Source organism: Rhinoderma darwinii, chromosome 10 (genome assembly GCF_050947455.1).
Source record: "Rhinoderma darwinii isolate aRhiDar2 chromosome 10, aRhiDar2.hap1, whole genome shotgun sequence".
In the NCBI taxonomy this organism is placed as follows: Eukaryota; Metazoa; Chordata; class Amphibia; order Anura; family Rhinodermatidae; genus Rhinoderma; species Rhinoderma darwinii.
In genome coordinates this window covers 20,793,914-20,818,066 of record NC_134696.1, presented here as the reverse complement: position 1 = coordinate 20,818,066, position 24,153 = coordinate 20,793,914, and the positions used below count along the sequence as shown (strand labels likewise).

The following is a 24,153-nucleotide window of genomic DNA, read 5'->3' as shown; positions in this document are numbered from 1 at the left end:
GTGAATTCATTTCAGCGACCCTGGACAGCAAAATGCCATAATAAGACACGTCCTATCTTTTTGCGGTCCAGGCTCCCGGGCAATGCACGGATTGTGGAAACGATGGTCGTCTGCACGGGCCCATTGGAATGAAATACATTTGTGTGCATTTGGCCTAACAGTTTTTAAGCACGAGGCCCACGCCATTACACTACAGCATGAATCCGAGGTGCCATAGGATCCACAGGGAATTCATTTTACTGCCAAGTAACCGGATTATCAAAATTGACCATAACAAAATAAAATTAAAAATACATAACATCCTCTTTGGCAGAGATTTCATGGCAGGGAGGGGGTAGGACCCCACAGGCTGCTCTTTAAATATCATATGGGACCTCAGGGTGATGGGTTATGTCACTCATTCAGCCTCCACATGTGCTGGCGTCAATGTGACATCAGGTCGTTGCAAGCAGGGCCCTTAGGATTGGTACAGAATGCGGCTTTACACCCACCTGCCACAGAGTACAAGGGGCCAGACTATAAACTAATTTTTTTTAGGATAATCCAGCATGGTAATACTTTTGGCCCATGCGGATCCCGTCTTTCCAGATAACGGGAGGCCAGAATAATAAAATTTATTGTATATGATCAATCCCACCTGGGAACACTGACAATAATATACTAGAAAATAGCTATTCATAGAGTTCCCTAATATATAAACGTAGGTTCCACGCACTTAGACCTTATTCGGGCGGCCGTGTTCAGTCCAAGATATACGGACCAGGTGTCGGCTGCATTTCCCAGATCGACCACAGTTCAGGGAGCCGGGCTACTAGCACCAGTTATGTATGACGCTAGGAGTCTGTGGCCTCCCTGTGGGAACACTGTGCCATACTGTAGTCATGTTTTTAGTACGGGACACTATTCCCGCCGGGAGGCAGGGACTCCTAGCATCAAAGATAATGATGGTAGGAGCCCGGCTCCCTGAACTGTGGTGTTTCCGGGAAATGTTGCCGACACGCGATCTGTATCTGAATAGGGCCTTAGGCAGATATCATTGGGCAAATACAGCCACAATTACACAGACCTCCCAATTCTACGGTGATCTAAATTTGCTTCAGTAGAATTGGTGGAGGTTCAGGCATTACGGCCGTTTGACAACCAGGAGGGAATAAACCCTGATCTCTTACCTTATACGAACATATGCAGAACATATAGAACACAACAACCAATGACTAAAAACATTTAAAGTGACAGTGTCCTCCTTTGCTTGATAAAAATACTGCAATACTGAAACAATTGAATGAGTTTCCATTTTTATTCTGCGTAATACAAAATTCATCCAGATCTAAAAATTTAATCTTCGTCCTCTTCCTCCTCCTCATCCTGGTTGATCTGGAAGTATCTTAATTCGTAGCTTTCCTTTGTGTTGGCAACCACACGTAGCCAGTCTCGCAGGCTGTTCTTCTTCAGGTATTTCTTTGTCAGATATTTCAAGTACCTATTAAAGAGAAAGATCACGGTTCAGAGGCTCCAGGATGGTCAATGCATTTCTCACTTATTTTAGAAACATCGGTGGTGTGGCTATGCTGGAACCCCGTGGGATCGATCAGGTTAGTAATTTTTTTTTAAATTGCATTCCCCTTTAAAAAAAACAAAAACGAGTCGTACAAGTTTAGGATACCTGGGACAGCACCACTTTTGTCCATGAGCTGTGTCTGATATTGCAGCTTTCTATATATAAAAAAAAAAAAAAGGAGCCAAGCTGCAGTACCAGAACACTGCCACAAGGGCCCAACAATGTTCATTCCCATAGTCCGGACCACAGGAATGATGTTATAGTCTTAAAGGGCTTTGCCACTATCCACTTTTCCTGGAAGGGTTCCCTACCCATAAAAATCTTTTGGGGAACCTAGCAGCAAGTGTTCTATTTCCCTGCAGTGCCACCACATGGGTAAGTGATGTATTACACAGTTCATATGGAAATCAATGGACTATAAGTATGATGTGCAGATGTGTGGGATCCTCCAGTAAGAGATGCTCACTGTTGCCGATCTTTGCTCAGGATAATAGAGAAGGATAAAACCGGGAAATCTTCTCCATTAACTCAACGCTCCCTAATAGAAACGATCCTCACCAGATCTATCCCAACCATCTCTCTAAAACAGTCCAACGTTTCTATAAACCAATAAAGAGTTTTCTAGATACTGCATTTCAATTCCTTATTATATTCCAAATCTGCCTGCAGTCAGTGGATGAAAATATTATTGTGTATATCCAAAAGCTTAATACATCAAATATAGATTGAATACTTCTCCCAGCTGAGGGTTTGCTACAATTGTGTCTAAGCAACCCGCTGATCTAAACACATCCGCAACACAAATCTCTCTCTCCTGTCCTCATCGTTTTCTACAATGTATCACTGCAGGTAAAACGTATCATCCTGTTAAGCTTAGAGAGGATTGTCTAGACTGGATGCAATTGAAGCAAAGCCTCAGCTGTGGCACTAGATAGATTGTGAAACTGGTAAGGAACTGAAACATAAGTAGGGTAAGTTCACACGCAGCGTAAATACGCAGTATAATACAGTAGCGGCAGAGTGGAGGAGATTTGGACACGACTCATCCACACGCGGTGTAAACGATAAGCGGAAAAAAACGCTCAGAAATTGGCCTGCGGTGCGGTTTTTTAATCCGCATGTCAATTGTATTTGCGGAATCGCTGCTATATTGTTGCAGGTTTTCCCTATTGAATTCAATCGGAAGGTAAAATCCGCACTACAATTTGGCCGCCAGGGCGGATACGCGGTGTACCTTTATGCAGCGTATCTGCACGGTGTGAACTTATCCGTATATTAAAGAGTTGCACAACTTTCCATTAGGCAGTTTACGTTTTATTTACATAAAACCCCCTAAAGTTTAACCCCTTAATGACCGGCCTATTTTAGACATTAATGACCAAGCCATTTTTTACGTTTTTCCATCGTCTCATTCAAAGAGCTATAACTTTTTATTTTTGTGTCGACAAAGCTGTATAAGGTCTTGTTTTTTGCGCGGGACAAGTTGTCATTTTTAATAGCACCATTTTGGGGTACATAGAATTTATTGATTAACTTTTATTTACTTTTGGGGGGGGGAGGGGTGAAACAGCAATTTCGTCACACTTTTTTGCGTCCTAAATTTACGCCGTTTATCGTGTAGTATAAATAACAATAACTTTATTCAGCGGGTTGTTGCGATCGCAACGATCCCAAATTTGTATAGTTTTTGTATGTTTTACTACTTTTACACAGTGAAAACACTTTTTTCCCAAAATTATTTGTTTTTGTGTCTCCATATTTGAAGAGCCATAACTTTTTTATTTTTTCACCGATGCGGTTGTATGAGGGCTTTATTTTTGCGGGACGACTTGTAATTTTTATTGGTACCATTTTGGAGGAGATGCGACTTTTTGATCACTTTTTATCAATTTTTTTTTTAAGGCTGAATTCAAAGAAAACAGCAATTTTTGAAAGTTTTTTTATTTTATACGGCGTTCACCGTGCGGGTTAAATAATGTAATAGATTTATAGTCGGATCGTTACGGATGCTGCGATACCAAATATGTGTAACTTTTTTACTTTATTTTGTTTGTTAATAATAAAGCAGTTTGTAAGGGGAAAAAGTGGGTTTTTAATTATTATTTTTTTCTAGTCCCACTAGGGGACTTCACTATGCGATGGTCCGATCGCATTTATAATATACACTGCAATACTTTTGTATTGCAGTGTATTATGACTGTCAGTGTAAAACGGACAGGCATCTGCTAGGACGTGCCTCTGGCATGATCTAGCAGGCATTCGCTCCAGCCAGACCTGGGGGCCTTTATTAGGCCCCCGGCTGTCATTGGAGACACAGACACTCGGCGATCGGGTATCGGTGGGATGACAGGGAGCTCCCTCCCTCTCTCCAAAACCACTCAGATGCGGCGCTCGCTATTGAGCACCGCATCTGAGGGGTTAAACTGGTGAGATCGATACGAACATCGATCTCACCCGGCAGAACAGGGACGCCCCCAGCCCTCAGCTACATCTGGCAGCTGAGAGAAGGGAGATTTGACAGTTCCCTGCTCTGTTTGCTTTTCCGATCCCGCGACGTAAAAAGTCTATGGCATCGGAATAAGGCCCGTTAGTGACCGACGTAGAAACACTATGGGCCGGTCCTTTTGTGGACCTGCAATACATTAGGTAATAGTCTATACAGACTCCATCTACAACTGGTGATACAAGTAATAGGAGAGCAGTCACATGAATACGGAACACTAAAAAAAACCAAAAAACTGTTTAAGTCCGGTTTTACACTGGCCTGTCTGCTCCATAAAATAGGGTCCATATGTCGGCCATATTTCCTGGACAGAACACCGGTCAGAGAGCCGGGCTCCTACCATCATAGTTATTTATGTTGCTAGTAGTCCCTGCTTCCCCGCGGGAATACTGTCCCGTACAGTAATCATGTTTTCGGTCGCGGAAATACTGCCGACACACAGACCGCATTTTACGGACTGAACATGCCCGTGTGAAGCCCCTTAGAAGGGTCGGGTTTGATGCGGAAAACATCACTGGAAAGCCGACCCAGATACAGAAGGGAATTTCAGCCGAAAGTCCGCAGCAAATAGTGTTTAATTTGGTGCGGACTTTCATCCGTAATTGCGAAGAAATCCTATAGCAAGGTGTCACTCCTCCCAGGGCTGACGTCAGTGCTGCCGGCCTCCTGGGACAACATTTTCGCCCATGCGAGTGTTGCAGCCTGTGATTGGCTACAGCAGTCACATGGGATAAACGCCACGAATAGGGAGTCTCAATTTTTTTTTAGTGGAACATCTTGCTTGTGATTCTTGCTCCGGATTTGCAGCTTTTCCGCAGCAAAACGCGCAAGACTTCCTATTATAGTTGCAGTATTTCCCCTTTGAGTTCAATGGAGAAGGGAAATTGCACAACCATTATGCAGCATAAATGGAGTTTTAAAAATCTGCATCGCAGGTCAATTTCTGCACGTAAATTTTCAGCAGCACGTGGAAGAGATTTTATAATCTCATCCACTGCCGCTACTGTAATAGATTGTGGATTTTCTGCCCACAAATCCTGAACGAAAACCGAATGCAATTCCGCTACATGTGCCTAAGGATACAACCACAACTAGAGCATTATTGTTTTTGAAGAAAAACACCAATAGTGAGAAAAATAAAATAAATAATTCCCTATGGACTTACAGCTAACATGCGGCTGCAGCGGTTTTTTTTTTAATGTAAACTTTATGGTGGAAATTTATTAAGACTGGGGTTTTATAGACTCGTCTCAATAAGAAATAAGCAGGAGTAGGATGCAACAAATTATTGAGAGGCCCAGGAGCTGGCATAGATTTCCGCTATAATTTATTTCAGCAGAATGTATAAATGATAGTAAATATGGTGGGGCACGCCCTTTCTTTTGTTGGCCAGAAAACTGGTGTAAAAACGTTGTTCAATTCTGCTGTGTGTGTAAAACCACTCTCATAGCAGCTTATTCTTGCTGATAATATATACAGTGGATATAAAAAGTCTACACGCCCCCTGTTAAAATGTTATTTTCATGTAAAAAAAAAATCAGTACAAGATGAATCATTTCAGAACTTTTTCCACCTTTAACGTCACCCATAATCTGTACAATTGTATTGAAAAACAAACTGAAACGATTTAGAGGGGAAAAATAAAAATAACAAAACTACAATAATCTGGTTGTAGAAGTGTGAACAACCTCTTATAAATGGGTGTGTGGTTGTGTTCAGAATTAGCCAATCACATTTAAACTCATGTTAAAGGAACAGTGTCATCACAAATTATTTTTTTATATGTTAAAGATGTTAGTGCTTTATTAAAAACGTTTATATTCATTTGTGTGTTTGTGTTTTACTTTTTCTTATTTTTACACTTTTTCTTCCCTATGGGGGCTGCCATTTTTTGTTCCATTTCTGTGTGTGTCGATTAACGACACATACAGACATGGAACACGGCAGCCACAGTCCCATAGGGACTGTGAACGGCTCCCGTCCCATTGACTTCCGTGTACGGCGTCTGTGTGGGAACTGCGCATGCGCCGCTCCCACACAGTCCAATTCGAAATTGGCGCCGTCCGGCGCCATTTTCCTGTGGACCGGAAGTCGCGGCCGGACAGTAATATTACTACTTCCGGTCGCGGCTTCCGGATTTGTGCACTTGGACCAGCGGCAGCAAACGGAGCGGACGGGCCGGAGGGAGCCGCGGCGGCAGGAGCAGGTAAGAGCTTTCAATGTATGTTCGTGTTTGTGTGTTTACTACTGTATGTAAACCTACTACGCTGTGTGTTAGCTCAAAAAATGGCGACACAGAGTGTAGGAGGTTACACCGTTCAAACCCCTCGTTTATCCCGGCACTAGCCAGGATAAAGGAGGGGGGGAAGCTGAGAGCTCACTAGAGCGAGGGCTTTTAACCCAATGTTGCAATGCTGCAATTTTGGGAACTAGCTCCATCTAGTGACCAAAAATGGGTAGTATTATAAATTAGAAATAATTTATAATATTTCCTGACTCGCGAAAAAAAAAAAAAAAATTTGAACAATGTTTAATCACCCACACACTAAATGTTTAATTTTTAAAAAAAAAACATGTTTTTCTGGCAACACATTCCCTTTAAATAGTAATCAGTTCACCGCTGCCATTATATAAAGTGATTCTGAGTAACCCCATATAAAGTTCAGCTGTTCTATTAGGATTTTCCTGACATTTACTTTGTTGCATGTGACAGCAAAAGCCATGCTCCGTAAAGAGCTTACAAGACATCAAAGGGATCGGATTGTTGAAAGGCATCAGTCAGGAGAAGGGTACCAAAGAATTTCCAAGGCATTAGATATACCATGGAACACAGTGAAGACGGTCATCAAGAAGTGTATTTATTATATTTGGCACAACAGTGACATTACCAAGAACTGGACGTCCCTCAAAACTTGATGAAAAGACAAGACGAAAATTGAGCGACCGCAGCATTTAAATAGTTAGAAAGAGGGGGACGACCCCCTCTAACAGCTCATCACACCCCCCGCAATGCAATCGCGGGGGGCAATGGTTGCCTGGGGGCCTAATGAAGGCCCCCAGGTTCGCCATCTTTGTGCTCCTATTAAGCGCTGCCTCCGACAGGGCTTAATAGTTGCCTGTCAGAATCACGATATACTGCAATACATTAGTATTGCAGTATATCGTGCAAGCGATCTAACAATCGCTGGTTGAAGTCCCCTAGGGGCACTAATAAAAATTAAAAAAAAGTAAAAAATGAGTTAAATAAAGTTGTTTTTTTTGCGTAAAAAAAAATGTAAGTTCAAAAAAACCCATTCCCCCCCCCCCCCTAGAGCGCAGTAAAAAAAATAAACATACATAATTGGTATCGCCGCGACCGCAAAAGTCTGAACTATTAGGGTATGTTCACACGGCAGCGCCCGTAACAGCTGAAATTACGGGGCTGTTTTCTGGAGAAAACAGCCCCGTCATTTCAGCCGTAACGGCAAGTGCAGGCGCTTGAACGCTGCCTCCAATACGGACGTAACTGGAGCTGGTTTTCCATGGAGTCCATGGAAAACGGCTCCATTTAAGTCTGAAGAAGTGACAGGTCACTTCTTTGACACGGGCGTCTATTTACGCGCCGTCTTTTGACAGTGACGCGTAAATATACGCCTCGTGTGAACAGACAAACGTCAGCAAATTGCTTTCAATGGGCAGATGTTTGTCAACGCTTTCAAACCGTAATTTCGGATGTAATTCGGGGGTTAAAACGCCCGAATTACGTCCGTCCGTAAATAGGCCGTGTGAACATACCCTTACAATATATTATTTAACCCGCACGGTGAACGCCGTAAAAAAATAAAATTGTAAGCACCAGAATCTCTATTTTTTGGTCACCTCATCTCCCACAAAAAATTCAATAAAAAAAAGTGATCAAACGTCGCATGTACACCAAAATGATATTAAAAACTACAGTTTATCCTGCAAAAAATAAGCCCTCATACCACTTAACGGAAAAATAAAAAAGTTCTGGCTCTCGGAATTTGGCGACACAAAATAAATTTTTTACACTTTGGTTTTTCCTTGTAAAAGCAGTAAAATAGAAAAAAAAACAACTATATATTTGGTATCGCCGTAATCGTATTGACCCACAGAATAAAGTAAATGTTATTTTAATTGCCCAGTGAATTCGGTAAAAACAGCGCGCAAAAAAACATGGATGAATCGCTGTTTTTTTCATTTTCTACCCCACAAATAATTTTTTTCCCGTTTCCTAGTACATTATACGGCAAAATAAATGGTGCTACGAAAAAATACAACTCATCCCGCAAAAATCAAGCCCTCGTAGGACTATATCGACGGAAAAATACAAAAGTTATGGCATTTGGAAGGTGGGGAGGAAAAAACTAAAATGAAAATCTGAAAAAGGGCTGCGGCGGGAAGGGGTTAAAGGAGCTGCAGGACTTTCTGGCAGGTACTGGTTGTGTAGCGCATGTGACAACAATCTCCCATATTCTTCATACGTCTGGGCTGTGGGGTAGGGTGGCAAGACGGAAGCCTTTTCTAACAAAGAAAAACATCCAATCTATGTTTAGCAAAGAACCGGCATCAAGTCTGCCAAAAGCATGTGGGAAAACGTGTTATTGTCTGATGAGAACAAGGCTTTACTTTTTGGCCACAATTCCAAAAAGGTATGTTTGGCGCAAAGCCAACACTGCACATCACCAAATAAACACCATACCAACAGTGGAGCATGGCGGAGGCAGCATTAGGGAGCAGGGCGGGGGCAGCATTAGGGAGCAGGGCGGGGGCAGCATTAGGGAGCAGGGCGGGGGCAGCATTAGGGAGCAGGGCGGGGGCAGCATTAGGGAGCAGGGCGGGGGCAGCATTAGGGAGCAGGGCGGGGGCAGCATTAGGGAGCAGGGCGGGGGCAGCATTACGGAGCAGGGCGGGGGCAGCATTACGGAGCAGGGCCGGGGCAGCATTACGGAGCAGGGCCGGGGCAGCATTACGGAGCAGGGCCGGGGCAGCATTACGGAGCAGGGCCGGGGCAGCATTACGGAGCAGGGCCGGGGCAGCATTACGGAGCAGGGCCGGGGCAGCATTACGGAGCAGGGCCGGGGCAGCATTACGGAGCAGGGCCGGGGCAGCATTACGGAGCAGGGCCGGGGCAGCATTACGGAGCAGGGCCGGGGCAGCATTACGGAGCAGGGCCGGGGCAGCATTACGGAGCAGGGCCGGGGCAGCATTACGGAGCAGGGCCGGGGCAGCATTACGGAGCAGGGCCGGGGCAGCATTACGGAGCAGGGCCGGGGCAGCATTACGGAGCAGGGCGGGGGCAGCATTACGGAGCAGGGCGGGGGCAGCATTACGGAGCAGGGCGGGGGCAGCATTACGGAGCAGGGCCGGGGCAGCATTACGGAGCAGGGCCGGGGCAGCATTACGGAGCAGGGCCGGGGCAGCATTACGGAGCAGGGCCGGGGCAGCATTACGGAGCAGGGCCGGGGCAGCATTACGGAGCAGGGCCGGGGCAGCATTACGGAGCAGGGCCGGGGCAGCATTACGGAGCAGGGCCGGGGCAGCATTACGGAGCAGGGCCGGGGCAGCATTACGGAGCAGGGCCGGGGCAGCATTACGGAGCAGGGCCGGGGCAGCATTACGGAGCAGGGCCGGGGCAGCATTACGGAGCAGGGCCGGGGCAGCATTACGGAGCAGGGCCGGGGCAGCATTACGGAGCAGGGCCGGGGCAGCATTACGGAGCAGGGCCGGGGCAGCATTACGGAGCAGGGCCGGGGCAGCATTACGGAGCAGGGCCGGGGCAGCATTACGGAGCAGGGCCGGGGCAGCATTACGGAGCAGGGCCGGGGCAGCATTACGGAGCAGGGCCGGGGCAGCATTACGGAGCAGGGCCGGGGCAGCATTACGGAGCAGGGCCGGGGCAGCATTACGGAGCAGGGCCGGGGCAGCATTACGGAGCAGGGCCGGGGCAGCATTACGGAGCAGGGCGGGGGCAGCATTACGGAGCAGGGCGGGGGCAGCATTACGGAGCAGGGCGGGGGCAGCATTACGGAGCAGGGCGGGGGCAGCATTACGGAGCAGGGCGGGGGCAGCATTACGGAGCAGGGCGGGGGCAGCATTACGGAGCAGGGCGGGGGCAGCATTACGGAGCAGGGCGGGGGCAGCATTACGGAGCAGGGCGGGGGCAGCATTACGGAGCAGGGCGGGGGCAGCATTACGGAGCAGGGCGGGGGCAGCATTACGGAGCAGGGCGGGGGCAGCATTACGGAGCAGGGCGGGGGCAGCATTACGGAGCAGGGCGGGGCAGCATTACTGAGCACGGCGGGGCAGCATTATGGAGCATGGTGGAGGCAGCATTATGCTTTGGGGCTGTTTTTCTGCAGCTGGAACTTTAGTCAAGGTGGAGGGAATTATGAATGGTTCCAAATATCAGGCAATTTTGGCACAAAACCTGCAGCCTCTGCTAAAAAGTTGAAGATGAATTTCACCTCTCAGGACGACAACAACCCAAAGCAAAACCTCCAAGTCAACAAAAGAACGGCTTCACCAGAAGATCAACATTTTGCAATGGACCAGCCAGAGCCCGGACTTGAAACCCATTGACACCTGAAGAGGGCTGTACACAGGAGATGTCCTCGCAATCTGACAGATTTGGAGCTTTTGCAAGGAAGAGTGGGCAACAATTGCCAAGTCAAGATGTGCCATGCTGATAGACTGCTACCCAAAAAGACTGAATGCTGTCAAAGTGTAATTCAACAAAGTATTAGTTTAGGGGTGTGCAGATTTATTGTACCACATTATTTTTCCACCCTAAAAAGGATTTCAGTTTGTTTTTCAATACAATTGTACAGATTATGGGTGACATTAAAAGGTGGAAAATGTTCTGAAATGATTCATCTTGTACAGATTTTTCGATATGACAAAACCTGGAATTTTAACAGGGGTCTGTAGACTTTTTATATCCACTGTCGGTTGGGCTAACCAATTGTATTCTGGATAAATAAGTTAAAGGAAATTTGATTTCCCGAATCTGCCCTCCCCTATAACTTGAATCGAATACCTATAATGCAATAATCCCTAAAATAATAGCTAAAGTGGCTTTAAAAGGGTTATCTGGGTTGTTAAAATTGATGGCCTATCCTCAGGGTAGGCCATTAAAGTGTAACCAAACGTTTGACAAACTTCTGACATGTCACAAGTTTTGATTGGTGGGGGTCCGAGCACTGAGACCCCACCAATCCCTCAAACGAAACGGCAGAAGCGCTCAGCCGCTTCATTTCTGTTCGGCTTTTTCTGGAAAGCCGATGTATTGGAGTACGGGCTCGTAGACTTTCTATTGAGCCTGTACTCCGATACATTGTGTCTGTTCGGCTTTTTCCGGAAAACAAAGTGGCTAAATGCTCACACGAGCGCCTCTGCCTTAGTTTGATCGATTGGTGGGGGTCTCAGTGCTCAGAACCCCACCAATCAAAACTTCTGACAAGACACTATGACATGTCAGAAGATTGTCAAACGTTTATGTCAGCGCCCCCACCGATCAGCAGTTTGAAGGGGCCGCAGCACTCGTACGATCGCCGAAGCCTCTATCGTTTACATGGTTCTTCTTTCTGTTCGTACTTGCACATGCCGTAACCATTTGTGGCGGCCGTGCAAGGTATTGGACCACTGTCCCGTTCAAGTGAATAGGAGCGGAGCTGCAGTAACCCAGCACAGCTGCTATGCAGTGCCATCTGCATCCGGCACCTATAGATCATCAGTATACAAAAAGAGCCCCCAGCCTGGACAACCCCTTTAAGAGGATTATCCAGGTTTAGTAAAACATGGCTGCTTTCTTCCAAAAACAATGCCACACATTTACTTCAATGGAGAGGAGCTGCAATACCAGTCAAAGCCATGTACAAGAGTGGAGCTGTTTCTGGCAGAATAAAGACCTTTTTTCCTAGTCTCACGAAAGCCATTTAATCCAGCCAAGAATCATGAATACTAGAATGCTAAGACTTGTAGTTTTGAAAACAACCAGAGATCCATGGTTTACACGTTATATCCAGTACCAGAGCGTATATATAATGTAACAGAATATATGTCCATTCATGAGATCCACCAGGAACCCTGCGAGAGTGGAACTGTAGACCTGTGCCTCGTATCACTCACCTCTTGGAAAATGGTACTTCTGATGACACAGTGATCTTGCTTTTGCTTCTCTCGATGCTGACCACACCACCACCCAGGTTGCCAACCTTCCCGTTCACTTTGATGCGGTCGTGCAAGAACTGTTCCTGTAATATATTGCAAAAGATTCAGAATCTTGATCTCGAACAAAGCAGGACCTGCCACTCTAAGGTTTTGTTTGTTCAGTCCCAATAAGGGAGTAGAATACAAGCGGATTATGTTCCAGACACCAAGGACCCCCCTCCCCCATTCAGTATGTAAAAGCAAAGGGAGAACCCCCTTTGGCACCACAAACTTAACCAAAAGGGAGTCATTTAATTAAAAAGTCTCTCACCGCAGACAACCCCTTTAACTCCCCTACAAAAAGCCAGTGAGACAAACGTGGTATTACATGAGCGAGGGACCCTCCTCGATTATGTCCACATGCCCTAATAGGGCACATTGACAGGGGTTGTCCTGATCTGAAGGATGTTAAGGATCAGAAGAACCCCTTTGGCCCATGTGAACATGCAGCGGATTAGCTGAATGTTTCCCATACAGAAACTACTTCAAGAGGCTCTGTCACTAGATTATAAGTGCCCCGTCTCCTACATAATCTGATCGGCGCTGTAATGTAGAGAACAGCAGTGGTTTTTATTTTGAAAAACTATAATTTTTGTCCAAAATTATGAACAATTTTAGATTTATGCTAATTAGTTTCTTAATAGACAACTGGGCGTGTTTTTACTTTTTGCCAACTGGGCGTTGTACAGAGGAGTGTATGAGGCCGACCAATCAGTGACCAATCAGCAGTCATACACTTCTCATTGTTCCTGCCCAGCTTCTTTCACTGCACAATCACATTGTAACAATGTGAAGTGTATGACGCTGATTGGTCACTGATTGGTCAGCGTCATACACTCCTCTGTACAACGCCCAGTTGGCAAAAAGTAAAAACACGCCCAGTTGTCCATTGAGAAACTCATTAGCATAAATCTAAACTAGCTCATAACTCGGTCAAAAATAGTCGTTTTTTCAAAATAAAAACCAGTTATCTACATTACAGCGCCGATCAGATTATGTAGGAGATAGGCCACTTATAATCTGGTGACAGAGCCTCTATAAAGTCCGGTACATATGGTGCAGAAAATAGTTATATGCAGATTTGAGTGCATGATGTGTATTTTTATATCATCAGCATGTCCTATCTGTTGCAGATTTTTCCAGATTTGCTGCGACTCGCCCATTGCTATGCAAAGGATGTATTTTGCTGTAGATTTCAGGCCCAGGTCACCTATACTGCCCTGAGGGGGCTGATCAGGGTCACATCTAGTTTTACTTGCAATACTTTAGCGTAACACATTGAGCAAACACTGCCTGGACTGATTGAGTTAGCACAGTTCCCTCTGCCCACTCATTGCTTTCCTTGTACAGGTGTGCATACAGGAGACGCCATCAATAAACGTGACCTATAGGTAGTTACGATGTACAGGAAGTTTGGTTTGGCACAGGGCCCGTCCTATACGAACACAAACAACTCTGCCAAGTGGGGAAATCCCTTCGTTCCAGGCGTCTCCCTTCTAATCAGATCAATAGCTTCTTCTCTCAGCTGTATTAGTGGAATGGCTCTTCTTCATATTGTTTGGGGGCTAGATCCCATTGAAGTGAATAATATGACTGTGCCCCCCAACAAACTGAACTTACAAAGTTAGCAGCATCCATGATGCCATCTTCCACCGGGTGTGTACAGTCCAAGGTGAACTTCAGCAGCTGCTTCTTTTTCTTGCCGCCCTTTGTTGTGGACTTTTTCTAGAGAAACCAAGAACAACCAGTTATCAGATTTGGAGGAGTTTTCCATACAGGGGAGAATGAACATACAGCCCAATATCAGAGATGTGGTCTAATCCCCTGATGTAATCAGAACGCTGAGAACAGGAGCCATTAACGGGGGGAAAGTGGGTTGTACACTTTATCCATGGCCATAGGGATCCATGTATAGACTCTAAATACAGAAAAGAGTAATGCAAACAAGCAAGGTCCCCCCAATACGCTGACCACAGGAGGGTGGAGAAACACGCATCATCATCTGGCTGGTGAAGAATTGCACAGCATCCATTGAAGTCATTGGGACATATGTATAGAGGCGCCCTGTGTGTCTAAGGACAGCTAAAGGTTTATTCAGATGGTGCGGTTCTCGCGCAGATTTAGTTTTAATGAGCTTAATTTATGCTACCGAAGCACCGCAGCCATTCAAGGTAAAATCATGCACGTGTTTTGGCGTACGGTACTCAGCAAGTACCGCACCCTCTGAACAAACCCTTAAAGGGGTTTTCCCATCTTCTACATTTATAGCATATCCACAGAATATGCCATAATTGTCTGATAGATGCGGCTCCCACCTCTGGGACCCGCACCTAGATAGGGAATAGGGAGTCTCCCAAACCCCGTTTGGCATGTTGCCGTGGCCGCCGAATCAGGGTGGAGACTAGTGGAGAATGTTGCAGGCCACTCTCCATCCTGTTCAATGGGCGTTACGGAAACAGCTGAGCAGCTATTTCCATAACAACCATAAAACAGAATATGAGAGCCGCACGACACTCTCCACTAGTCTCCGCCTGGAGTGCGTGGCTGGTGGCACTAGTAGAGACCCTCGATCTCCTGTGGATATGCTATAAATGTATAAGAAGGGAAAACCCCTTTAAAAACAACTGCTAAGTCTTGGAAGTCATCCTGTAAATTTGTTAAAAACGGACAATAAATATGTCCGCTATTAGGGTGCACTCACACGTGGCATACTTGCATTGTATTTCCGCAGCCTAAACCTAAGGAAAACTTTACAATGTATGCATATGGGCGAAATTTTCCGCAACGAAAGAACCCAAGAAAATTGTCTGCGTTTTTTATCTTTTTCCCATAGGAATACATTGTAAGTTTCCACAGCCTATTTTTACGCTGCAGTCCTACAACACAAGTACGCCACGTGCGAGCACAGCCTCACAGGTCCCACAGTGACACACAGCTTTCCAAGAATCACATCAAAACGCATTTATATTTCTTAGCTACATCTCCTAGATGGAAGAGGACGACTTGTGATTTTATTTTGGGAGGAAATGTTGTTTCACCTGATGGCACTAGACAGCAATTAACGGAGTAGCCGTGAAAACTTAAAAAGTGCAATCCAGGCAGGGAACAGTAATGGTAACGTACGGTTTAGGATATATAATAGGTTGTCAGCACCACCTCGCCCACACATAGTTTGTTTGAACTATTCTCTCTCTGAGCGGCTCTGTATATTATAGGAAGGGTAGGGTCAGGCTATGACACTTCTATAGGAATGGAGGGTTAAGTCTTGTATAATAGCATTACGTTACGTTCTAGACCCGTGGTCTCCAGCGGTTGCAAAACTACAACTCCCACCATATCCTGACAGCTGCAGTCTGACCATGCTGAGAATTGTAGTCTAGCAGTAGAGCCAAAGGTTGGAGATCATTGATCTAGACTGATCATGTATATTATAGATCAGCCTCTCTCCTGGAGCTCTTTATATTAACTGGTTCCCGACCGCTGGCTGTATTTTTACGGCCAGCGGTCAGGGACGGGTCCTTAAAACCCGCACCATAGACTATTTACGGCTCGGGTTTTAACTTGCTATCTGAGCGATCGGGCCGCTGAATGTCGGGTCTCCGGCTGTCAGTGGCTGCCGGGGACCCTGAGGAGAGGAGCAGCTTTCGCTGCTTCTGTCTTCTCTGATGACTTTTACACAGCGCTCAATGAACGCTGTGTATAGGAATAGAGGCAGCAGCAGCGCTGTCTCTATTGGTCCCGGTGTTCATGTGACTGGTCACATGATCGCCGGTGCCGTTACTGAGACTGCTGCTGGGTCTAACTAGACCCAGCACAGCCCTATTAGTGACAATCGTCACTATGAGGGGGCCGATTTCCCCTGTAACTGGGGCTGCTGTGCAGTTACAGGGGAAAAACATGGTGTAAAAGAAAGAAAAAAAATATATAAAGTTCCCCAAATAATAAATACAAATAAAATACCCACCCCAAAAAAACGTTCCCCCCGCCAATCATTGTCGTAGACATGTAATAAATGTAAATTTACAGTAGACAATGACGATCACAAATAAAAGGTCTATTTTAGGGTAAAACCGTTATTACCAAAAAACACAGCTGAAAAGTAAAAAAGCTTATTTCTTTACTATTATTTTGAAACTTTAAGCCTAAAAATTCTAAAATAGCAAAAAGGAGACCTGCATTGTCTACGGAAAAAACAAAATCGCAAAAATCACGTCACTAGCCCAACAAATAAAAAAGTTATAGCCATTTAACCAACGCGTGTTAAATAGGGCTAAACGGTGTCTGGTCCCGAAGGCTCAAAATAGGCCGGTCCTGAACTGGTTAATAGCCGCACAGCAGTATCCAGTCATGAGCTCTGCACAGAATAATGTATATTACAGGTCAGCAGCATATAATGCACGGATCATAACTTTGTTATCTGGACTTGTGTTTATCACAGCTCACCATTCATGGTCCTGGAGATCTGTACATTATAATGTATTCTACAGATTATCAGATTTATAATGCACCGATCGTAACTTGTTAATCTGGACATGAGCTCAGTACATAGTGTACACTACAAGTCACCATGCTCCTGGCTCCCCGTATATTATAAGTCAGCAGTTTCGCCCTGTAAATAATTATTCTCACCCTGTGCATTATAATGCCTATGACAAACCAGGAGCCTCATCCCTGGAGCACTGAATATTATAATATATATATATAGTAAAATATTAGCCTCACTCCGTACATTATAATGTATATAATAGATTAGTCTGGCTCCTGAGCGGTGTACGTTATAATTTGTATAATAGGTTAAAGGCTATGTACACCTTTGACATTGCTGTTCTTTTTCATAAATTTGTCCATCAGTGTGACTTCTATATGCATTTTATGAAAAATATTTTTTACTTTTTGAGATATAGCCGCTTTCCATCCGGTTGACAGAGCAGCTGCATCTCAAAAAGTTAAAATTATTTTTAATAAAATGTATTTAGGAAGTTACACCAATCACACTGATGGGCAATTTAATTAAAAAACAAAAATAGATGTCATCAAAGTTGTACATAGCCTGTAATCTGGCTCAGTACATTATAATGTGTATAATAGTCTGGCGGTGTACATTATAATGCATTGAACAATTATTCTTGCTCTGGAGCGGTGTATATTAGGCCTCATATACACTTCCGTTGGCTGTCGTACGGCCGCTAATGACAGATCCATGAAACACGGACCGCACACGGATGGCTTCCATGTGCAGGCCACTATTTCAATGGACCAAATAAATGAAAAGCTCAGACGGTTCCGTCAAAAACAGACGGGCGCAGGACTTGTCCTATTTTTGTCGGAACGACCACACGGTTCCGTTAAAACAACAGAAGTGTGCATGACCCTATAGAAATTAATGTGTCAGTGTGCTATCCGGCTCTGGAGCGGTGTACGCTATACTGTATATATTACTCCGGCTCTGGAGCGGCGTACGCTATGCTGTACATATTACTCCGGCTCTGGAGCGGCGTACGCTATACTGTACATATTACTCCGGCTCTGGAGCGGCGTACGCTATACTGTACATATTACTCCGGCTCTGGAGCGGCGTACGCTATACTGTATATATTACTCCGGCTCTGGAGCGGCGTACGCTATACTGTATATATTACTCCGGCTCTGGAGCGGCGTACGCTATACTGTATATATTACTCCGGCTCTGGAGCGGCGTACGCTATACTGTATATATTACTCCGGCTCTGGAGCGGCGTACGCTATACTGTATATATTACTCCGGCTCTGGAGCGGCGTACGCTATACTGTATATATTATTCCGGCTCTGGAGCGGCGTACGCTATACTGTATATATTACTCCGGCTCTGGAGCGGCGTACGCTATACTGTATATATTACTCCGGCTCTGGAGCGGCGTACGCTATACTGTATATATTATTCTGGCTCTGGAGCGGTGTACGCTATACTGTATATAATATATTACTTCGGCTCTGGAGGGGCTCGTTAGTCTGGCTGTGTACATTATATATAATAGGTTAGTCTGGCTGTGTACATTATATATATAATAGGTTAGTCTGGCTGTGTACATTATATATATAATAGGTTAGTCTGGCTGTGTACATTATATATATAATAGGTTAGTCTGGCTGTGTACATTATATATATAATAGGTTAGTCTGGCTGTGTACATTATATATATAATAGGTTAGTCTGGCTGTGTACATTATATATATAATAGGTTAGTCTGGCTGTGTACATTATATATATAATAGGTTAGTCTGGCTGTGTACATTATATATATAATAGGTTAGTCTGGCTGTGTACATTATATATATAATAGGTTAGTCTGGCTGTGTACATTATATATATAATAGGTTAGTCTGGCTGTGTACATTATATATATAATAGGTTAGTCTGGCTGTGTACATTATATATATAATAGGTTAGTCTGGCTGTGTACATTATATATATAATAGGTTAGTCTGGCTGTGTACATTATATATATAATAGGTTAGTCTGGCTGTGTACATTATATATATAATAGGTTAGTCTGGCTGTGTACATTATATATATAATAGGTTAGTCTGGCTGTGTACATTATATATATAATAGGTTAGTCTGGCTGTGTACATTATATATATAATAGGTTAGTCTGGCTGTGTACATTATATATATAATAGGTTAGTCTGGCTGTGTACATTATATATATAATAGGTTAGTCCGGCTGTGTACATTATATATATAATAGGTTAGTCCGGCTGTGTACATTATATATATAATAGGTTAGTCCGGCTGTGTACATTATATATATAATAGGTTAGTCCGGCTGTGTACATTATATATATAATAGGTTAGTCCGGCTGTGTACATTATATATATAATAGGTTAGTCCGGCTGTGTACATTATATATATAATAGGTTAGTCCGGCTGTGTACATTATATATATAATAGGTTAGTCCGGCTGTGTACATTATATATATAATAGGTTAGTCTGGCTGTGTACATTATATATATAATAGGTTAGTCTGGCTGTGTACATTATATATATAATAGGTTAGTCTGGCTGTGTACATTATATATATAATAGGTTAGTCCGGCTGTGTACATTATATATATAATAGGTTAGTCTGGCTGTGTACATTATATATATAATAGGTTAGTCTGGCTGTGTACATTATATATATAATAGGTTAGTCTGGCTGTGTACATTATATATATAATAGGTTAGTCTGGCTGTGTACATTATATATATAATAGGTTAGTCTGGCTGTGTACATTATATATATAATAGGTTAGTCTGGCTGTGTACATTATATATATAATAGGTTAGTCTGGCTGTGTACATTATATATATATAATAGGTTAGTCCGGCTGTGTACATTATATATATAATATGTTAGTCTGGCTGTGTACATTATATATATAATAGGTTAGTCTGGCTGTGTACATTATATATATAATAGGTTAGTCTGGCTGTGTACATTATATATATAATAGGTTAGTCTGGCTGTGTACATTATATATATAATAGGTTAGTCTGGCTGTGTACATTATATATATAATAGGTTAGTCTGGCTGTGTACATTATATATATAATAGGTTAGTCTGGCTGTGTACATTATATATATAATAGGTTAGTCTGGCTGTGTACATTATATATATAATAGGTTAGTCTGGCTGTGTACATTATATATATAATAGGTTAGTCTGGCTGTGTACATTATATATATAATAGGTTAGTCCGGCTGTGTACATTATATATATAATATGTTAGTCTGGCTGTGTACATTATATATATAATAGGTTAGTCTGGCTGTGTACATTATATATATAATAGGTTAGTCTGGCTGTGTACATTATATATATAATAGGTTAGTCTGGCTGTGTACATTATATATATAATAGGTTAGTCTGGCTGTGTACATTATATATATAATAGGTTAGTCTGGCTGTGTACATTATATATATAATAGGTTAGTCTGGCTGTGTACATTATATATATAATAGGTTAGTCTGGCTGTGTACATTATATATATAATAGGTTAGTCTGGCTGTGTACATTATAATGCCCGGGTAATAAGTCAGTAGAAGGCCGGGAGCAGGATATGTGGAGAATGACGGTAGAGCCGGCAGGACGAGGTTACTAGAGGCCGGAGTACAGCGGAGGTTGAGGCCTGGTTCCCCGGGGCCTCCCTCCCGCACACCCCGGACGTCACCTCTTCCCGGCAGCTCCGCATGCTACAGCTCCCGTGTAACTGACAACTATTCCACAGTCACCCCGCATCTGCCGTCTCCTCCCCCACACGCAGGTCCCGGCTGCGCCCAGGCCGCGGATCCTCACGCTGCACAGGCCGCCTTCCTGCTGCTTCCACACTCCCGAAACCGACAAGCACGTTCATCGCGGGAACGTCACCCGTACAGCAGGAAAGTAGCGAGGAGCTGGGGAGCCGTCACCTGCCGCAGAAAGGAACCGTCTCTACCGTACAACGTGAGGAGCTCGATACTGACCACAGGAGCCATGGCGACCTCGGATGGCTGAAAGGAAGAGGAAGGCACCGCGCATGCGCTATGTAAGCGGCCTCTTAGCAGTCGAGCACCGAGTGGATCGATGGGCTCTACTGCGCAGGTCTGTAGAGTATTGGAAGCGATTGTGCGCTTCTCTGCTACATGTGCTTATCACTAGATATAGTGCATGTAATGCAGAAGTAGTCACTGGTGTCCAAAGGTCTCAGTTTAACTATAGAATTAATCTACATCAAAAGAAGCTTCATTTTGATATTATACCGATCCCCAGTTACATCCTTTATCATACTCTATAGCTTAATTCACAATTATGCAAGCTTCAGAGCTGAAATCTCCCAGCATGCCATGTTTTCTCAATACCTACACAGAGTTTACTCTAGCATTTTGTGGGGCACAATACAGCGTCACACGGAGTTCCTATGCGGCTATGGGCCTGATTCAGACGAAGGAGTGCAAACTCAGATGTGAAAAACGGGCGTTTTTCACGGGCCTATCACACGGTCCGTTAAAACAACGTCCGCGTGACGAATGTGAAAAAAACGTTCGTCACACGGACGAGATTGACGCTTGTCTGAATCAGGCCTTAGGCCATATAGGCAATTGTCAAACACATGGATCCTTAACGCCGTCCTGCACAATGACGTACATGTACGTCATCCGCGGGAGCCGGCGCGATCACCAGCAAGGAGAGTGGCTGTGATTGGAGAAAATTTAGATTCTGTCTGTTTAACCCCTGATGCACCATGATCAGTAATTTATCCTGTGCCCGTCATACCGACAACAATCGCCAGGGCTGAAACCTAATAGGTTAAGGATAGTCCAACTTCATTTTTGTTTGGTCCTTTGCAGTAACCGGATTGGTTGCTAGGGGAACCTGCTCCGTTTTCCATTGCTCCGGTTTTGATAAATTCCCCCCCATTAAATTATATTTATTGGTGATATTTTTGTTTCTTTTTATAGGAACATTTTCTTTGAACCCGTATCACGCCTATAAACCTTCGCTGTAATCAGAGCTGGAAGTTCACGGAAGATATGCGTTCTTGGCAGAGAAATGTCATCCTAGATACTGTCTGCACGTCACCGGCATCTATTCTGCCCTGGGAAAAGCCAACGCATATCTGTCATTCCATTCTATTCCGACAAGTGGAAGCGACAGAGAGGAAGCAAGAGCACGGGGCGCTGCTACTACTCACCCATCGTCCTCACATCTCCGCAGGTGAGCAAACACTTCTTATTAGGAAGCAGACCATTTACATTATTGTAAATATTATTATTTATACCATTTAAAACAATTTATAACATTTTTTGATTAAAAAAAATAATAATAATAGTTAGTATATCACTAATATAGACTTTGGGAAATGAAAAGTTCCTGCAACTTTTTCCAATTTGTTGAACAAGGGGTTAAATATTTCCAGCAATTTCTCCTCTATTTCATTCTACAACATACGGTGCTAGATCAGCAGACCGTGCTTGTCCATGAGATATGAGCCCAGAGACGGACACTATATGGACAAAAGTTTTGGGACACCTACGCGTTACACCTACAGAAGCTTTTATGATGCCCCATTCTAAATCCATAGGGATTAATATGGAGCTGGTCCCTCCTTTGAAGCTTAAATAGCTGTCACTTTTCTGGGAAGACTCTCTACAAGATTTTGGAGCTTGTCTATTGGATTTTTTGCCCATTCATCCAGAAGATAATTTGTGAGGTCAGACACTGATGTTGGAGGAGACGGCCGGGCTCGCGATCTCTAGTTCATTCCAAAGATGTTGGATGTGGTTGAGGTCAGGACAGTCACGTTCTTCCACATCAAACTCTTCACCTCATGTCTTTATGGACCTTGTGCACTGGGTCCCAGACATGAGGAGCAGAAAAGACCAAACCACAAACTGTTCCCACAAAGTTGGAAGCTACAATTATCCAAAATGTCCTGGTATGCTGAAGAATTAAGATTTCCCTTCACTGGAACCAAGGGGCCGACCCCTGAAAAACAACCCCATAGCATTATCCCTTCTCCACCAGACTTTACAGTTGGCACAATGCAGTCAGGCGGGTAACGTTCTCCTGGCACTCACCAAACCCAGACTCATCATCAGACCGCCAGATAGAGAAGCGTCACTCCACAGAACACGTTTCCACTGCTCCAGAGTCCAGTGGTGGCGGCTTTATACCCCTCCACCCGACGTTTGGCATTGTTCTTGCTGATGTAAGGCTGGCGTCATGGACATTTATGATGCTAGGAGTCTCTGCCTCCCCACGGAACTGCTGTTCTGTTATGTAACATTTTGTTCAGTACGGAACAGCAGTTTCGTGGGGGGGGCAGAGACTCCTAGCATCATAAATGTCTATGATGCCACGGAGTCCCGTTCACCTATACTGTGGTCGGGCCGGGAAATCTGGCCGACACAAGGACCGTTTTTCACGGCCCGATCTCGGTCTTGTGCAAGAACTGTTAATAAGTCTGAGGCTTTATTCACATGACCGGGTGTAAAACAGCCGTTTTTCACGGCCGATTTGCACCCGTGCGGGACCCGTTTTAACGGATCCCTCATAGACGTGAGTCTACTGAGTTATAAAGGAAACTGGGCAAAAACATGACATGTCCTATTTTTTCCCGGGCATATAACGGACAGGGAAAAATCAAATGCAAAACAGGTCAAAATTGGTCGTTAAAAACGGAAACACGACCTGGAATAGAAACGGAACGGTTGCAAATCAGCCGTGAAAAACGGTTCAAACCAGCCGTTTTTATCGGCCGATATTCGAACACTATCGTGTGAATAGAGCCTTAGCACAGGGTTTCTTACAATTGTATCCAGTCTAGGTAATCCTACATCATGTCCAACTAACATGGGTGCACGGTTGTAACGAGCATTGCTACTGTGTCAGCAGTACATCATGATCAGGACAGGTTTTCAGCCACTGGCTGTAAACAGGAATGTTCCCATTTACCGACAGCAAGCAGAGATGTTAAATGTTCTATTCAATTGTTTCTTACTGATTTCTGTTTTTGGGTAAGCTGGCTGCAAAACATATATATATATATTAATACAGGAAAGAGGGTATATCACTTCCCAAGTAAAAAAGAGTCTCCATTTTCTTGTATTAATAAACTGGGGGTACAGTTTCCCTGGAGCACCCCCAGAGGGCAAATGAAGCATTACACATTTCTCATCAAAATGAATCAACAGTCTTGTGTAATGAACAGACGTGTTGGGTTCACCACAGCGAGAGACTCTATTTGTAGCTGATCTAAAACATAGATGAGGGTCCTGAATGAGGAAACCCCTCTATTAAATGCGTTTTCTCATCAGTAACTATCCCTTTCCTATTGAAGCACCATGACGATCAGCTGATCGCCGTGCGTCCAGC

The 24,153-nt window shown here is 44.2% G+C and overlaps 2 protein-coding genes across 2 annotated transcripts in view; one reads left to right on the top strand and one right to left on the bottom strand.

The window, feature by feature from the left end:
* Positions 1-1,283: 1,283 nt before the first annotated feature.
* On the bottom strand, positions 1,284-20,864 carry RPL22 (ribosomal protein L22). The gene is made up of 4 exons (XM_075839461.1): positions 20,763-20,864; positions 13,893-13,997; positions 12,192-12,316; positions 1,284-1,480 (listed from the first exon to the last, which is right to left on the bottom strand). Exons 1-4 carry the CDS (start codon positions 20,772-20,774, stop codon positions 1,336-1,338), a joined length of 387 nt encoding a protein of 128 aa, XP_075695576.1. The 5' UTR covers positions 20,775-20,864; the 3' UTR covers positions 1,284-1,335.
* Positions 20,376-24,153, top strand: part of RNF207 (ring finger protein 207) — an 81,120-nt gene continuing 77,342 nt past the window's right edge. Inside the window, exons 1-2 of the mRNA XM_075839459.1 lie at positions 20,376-20,880; positions 21,738-21,993. Coding sequence (XP_075695574.1) covers positions 21,810-21,993 — 184 coding nt within the window. The 5' untranslated portion in view covers positions 20,376-20,880; positions 21,738-21,809. The remainder of the gene's footprint in view (positions 20,881-21,737; positions 21,994-24,153) is intronic.

What these genes read in the sequence shown, in the direction of transcription:
- RPL22 (XM_075839461.1), bottom strand. An exon ending in TCATGGATGCTGCTAACTTT is followed by an intron (nt 12,317 to 13,892) that starts GTAAGTTCAGTT and finishes AATATATTACAG; the next exon opens with GAACAGTTCTTGCACGACCG. An exon ending in GAAGTACCATTTTCCAAGAG is followed by an intron (nt 1,481 to 12,191) that starts GTGAGTGATACG and finishes TCTCTTTAATAG; the next exon opens with GTACTTGAAATATCTGACAA.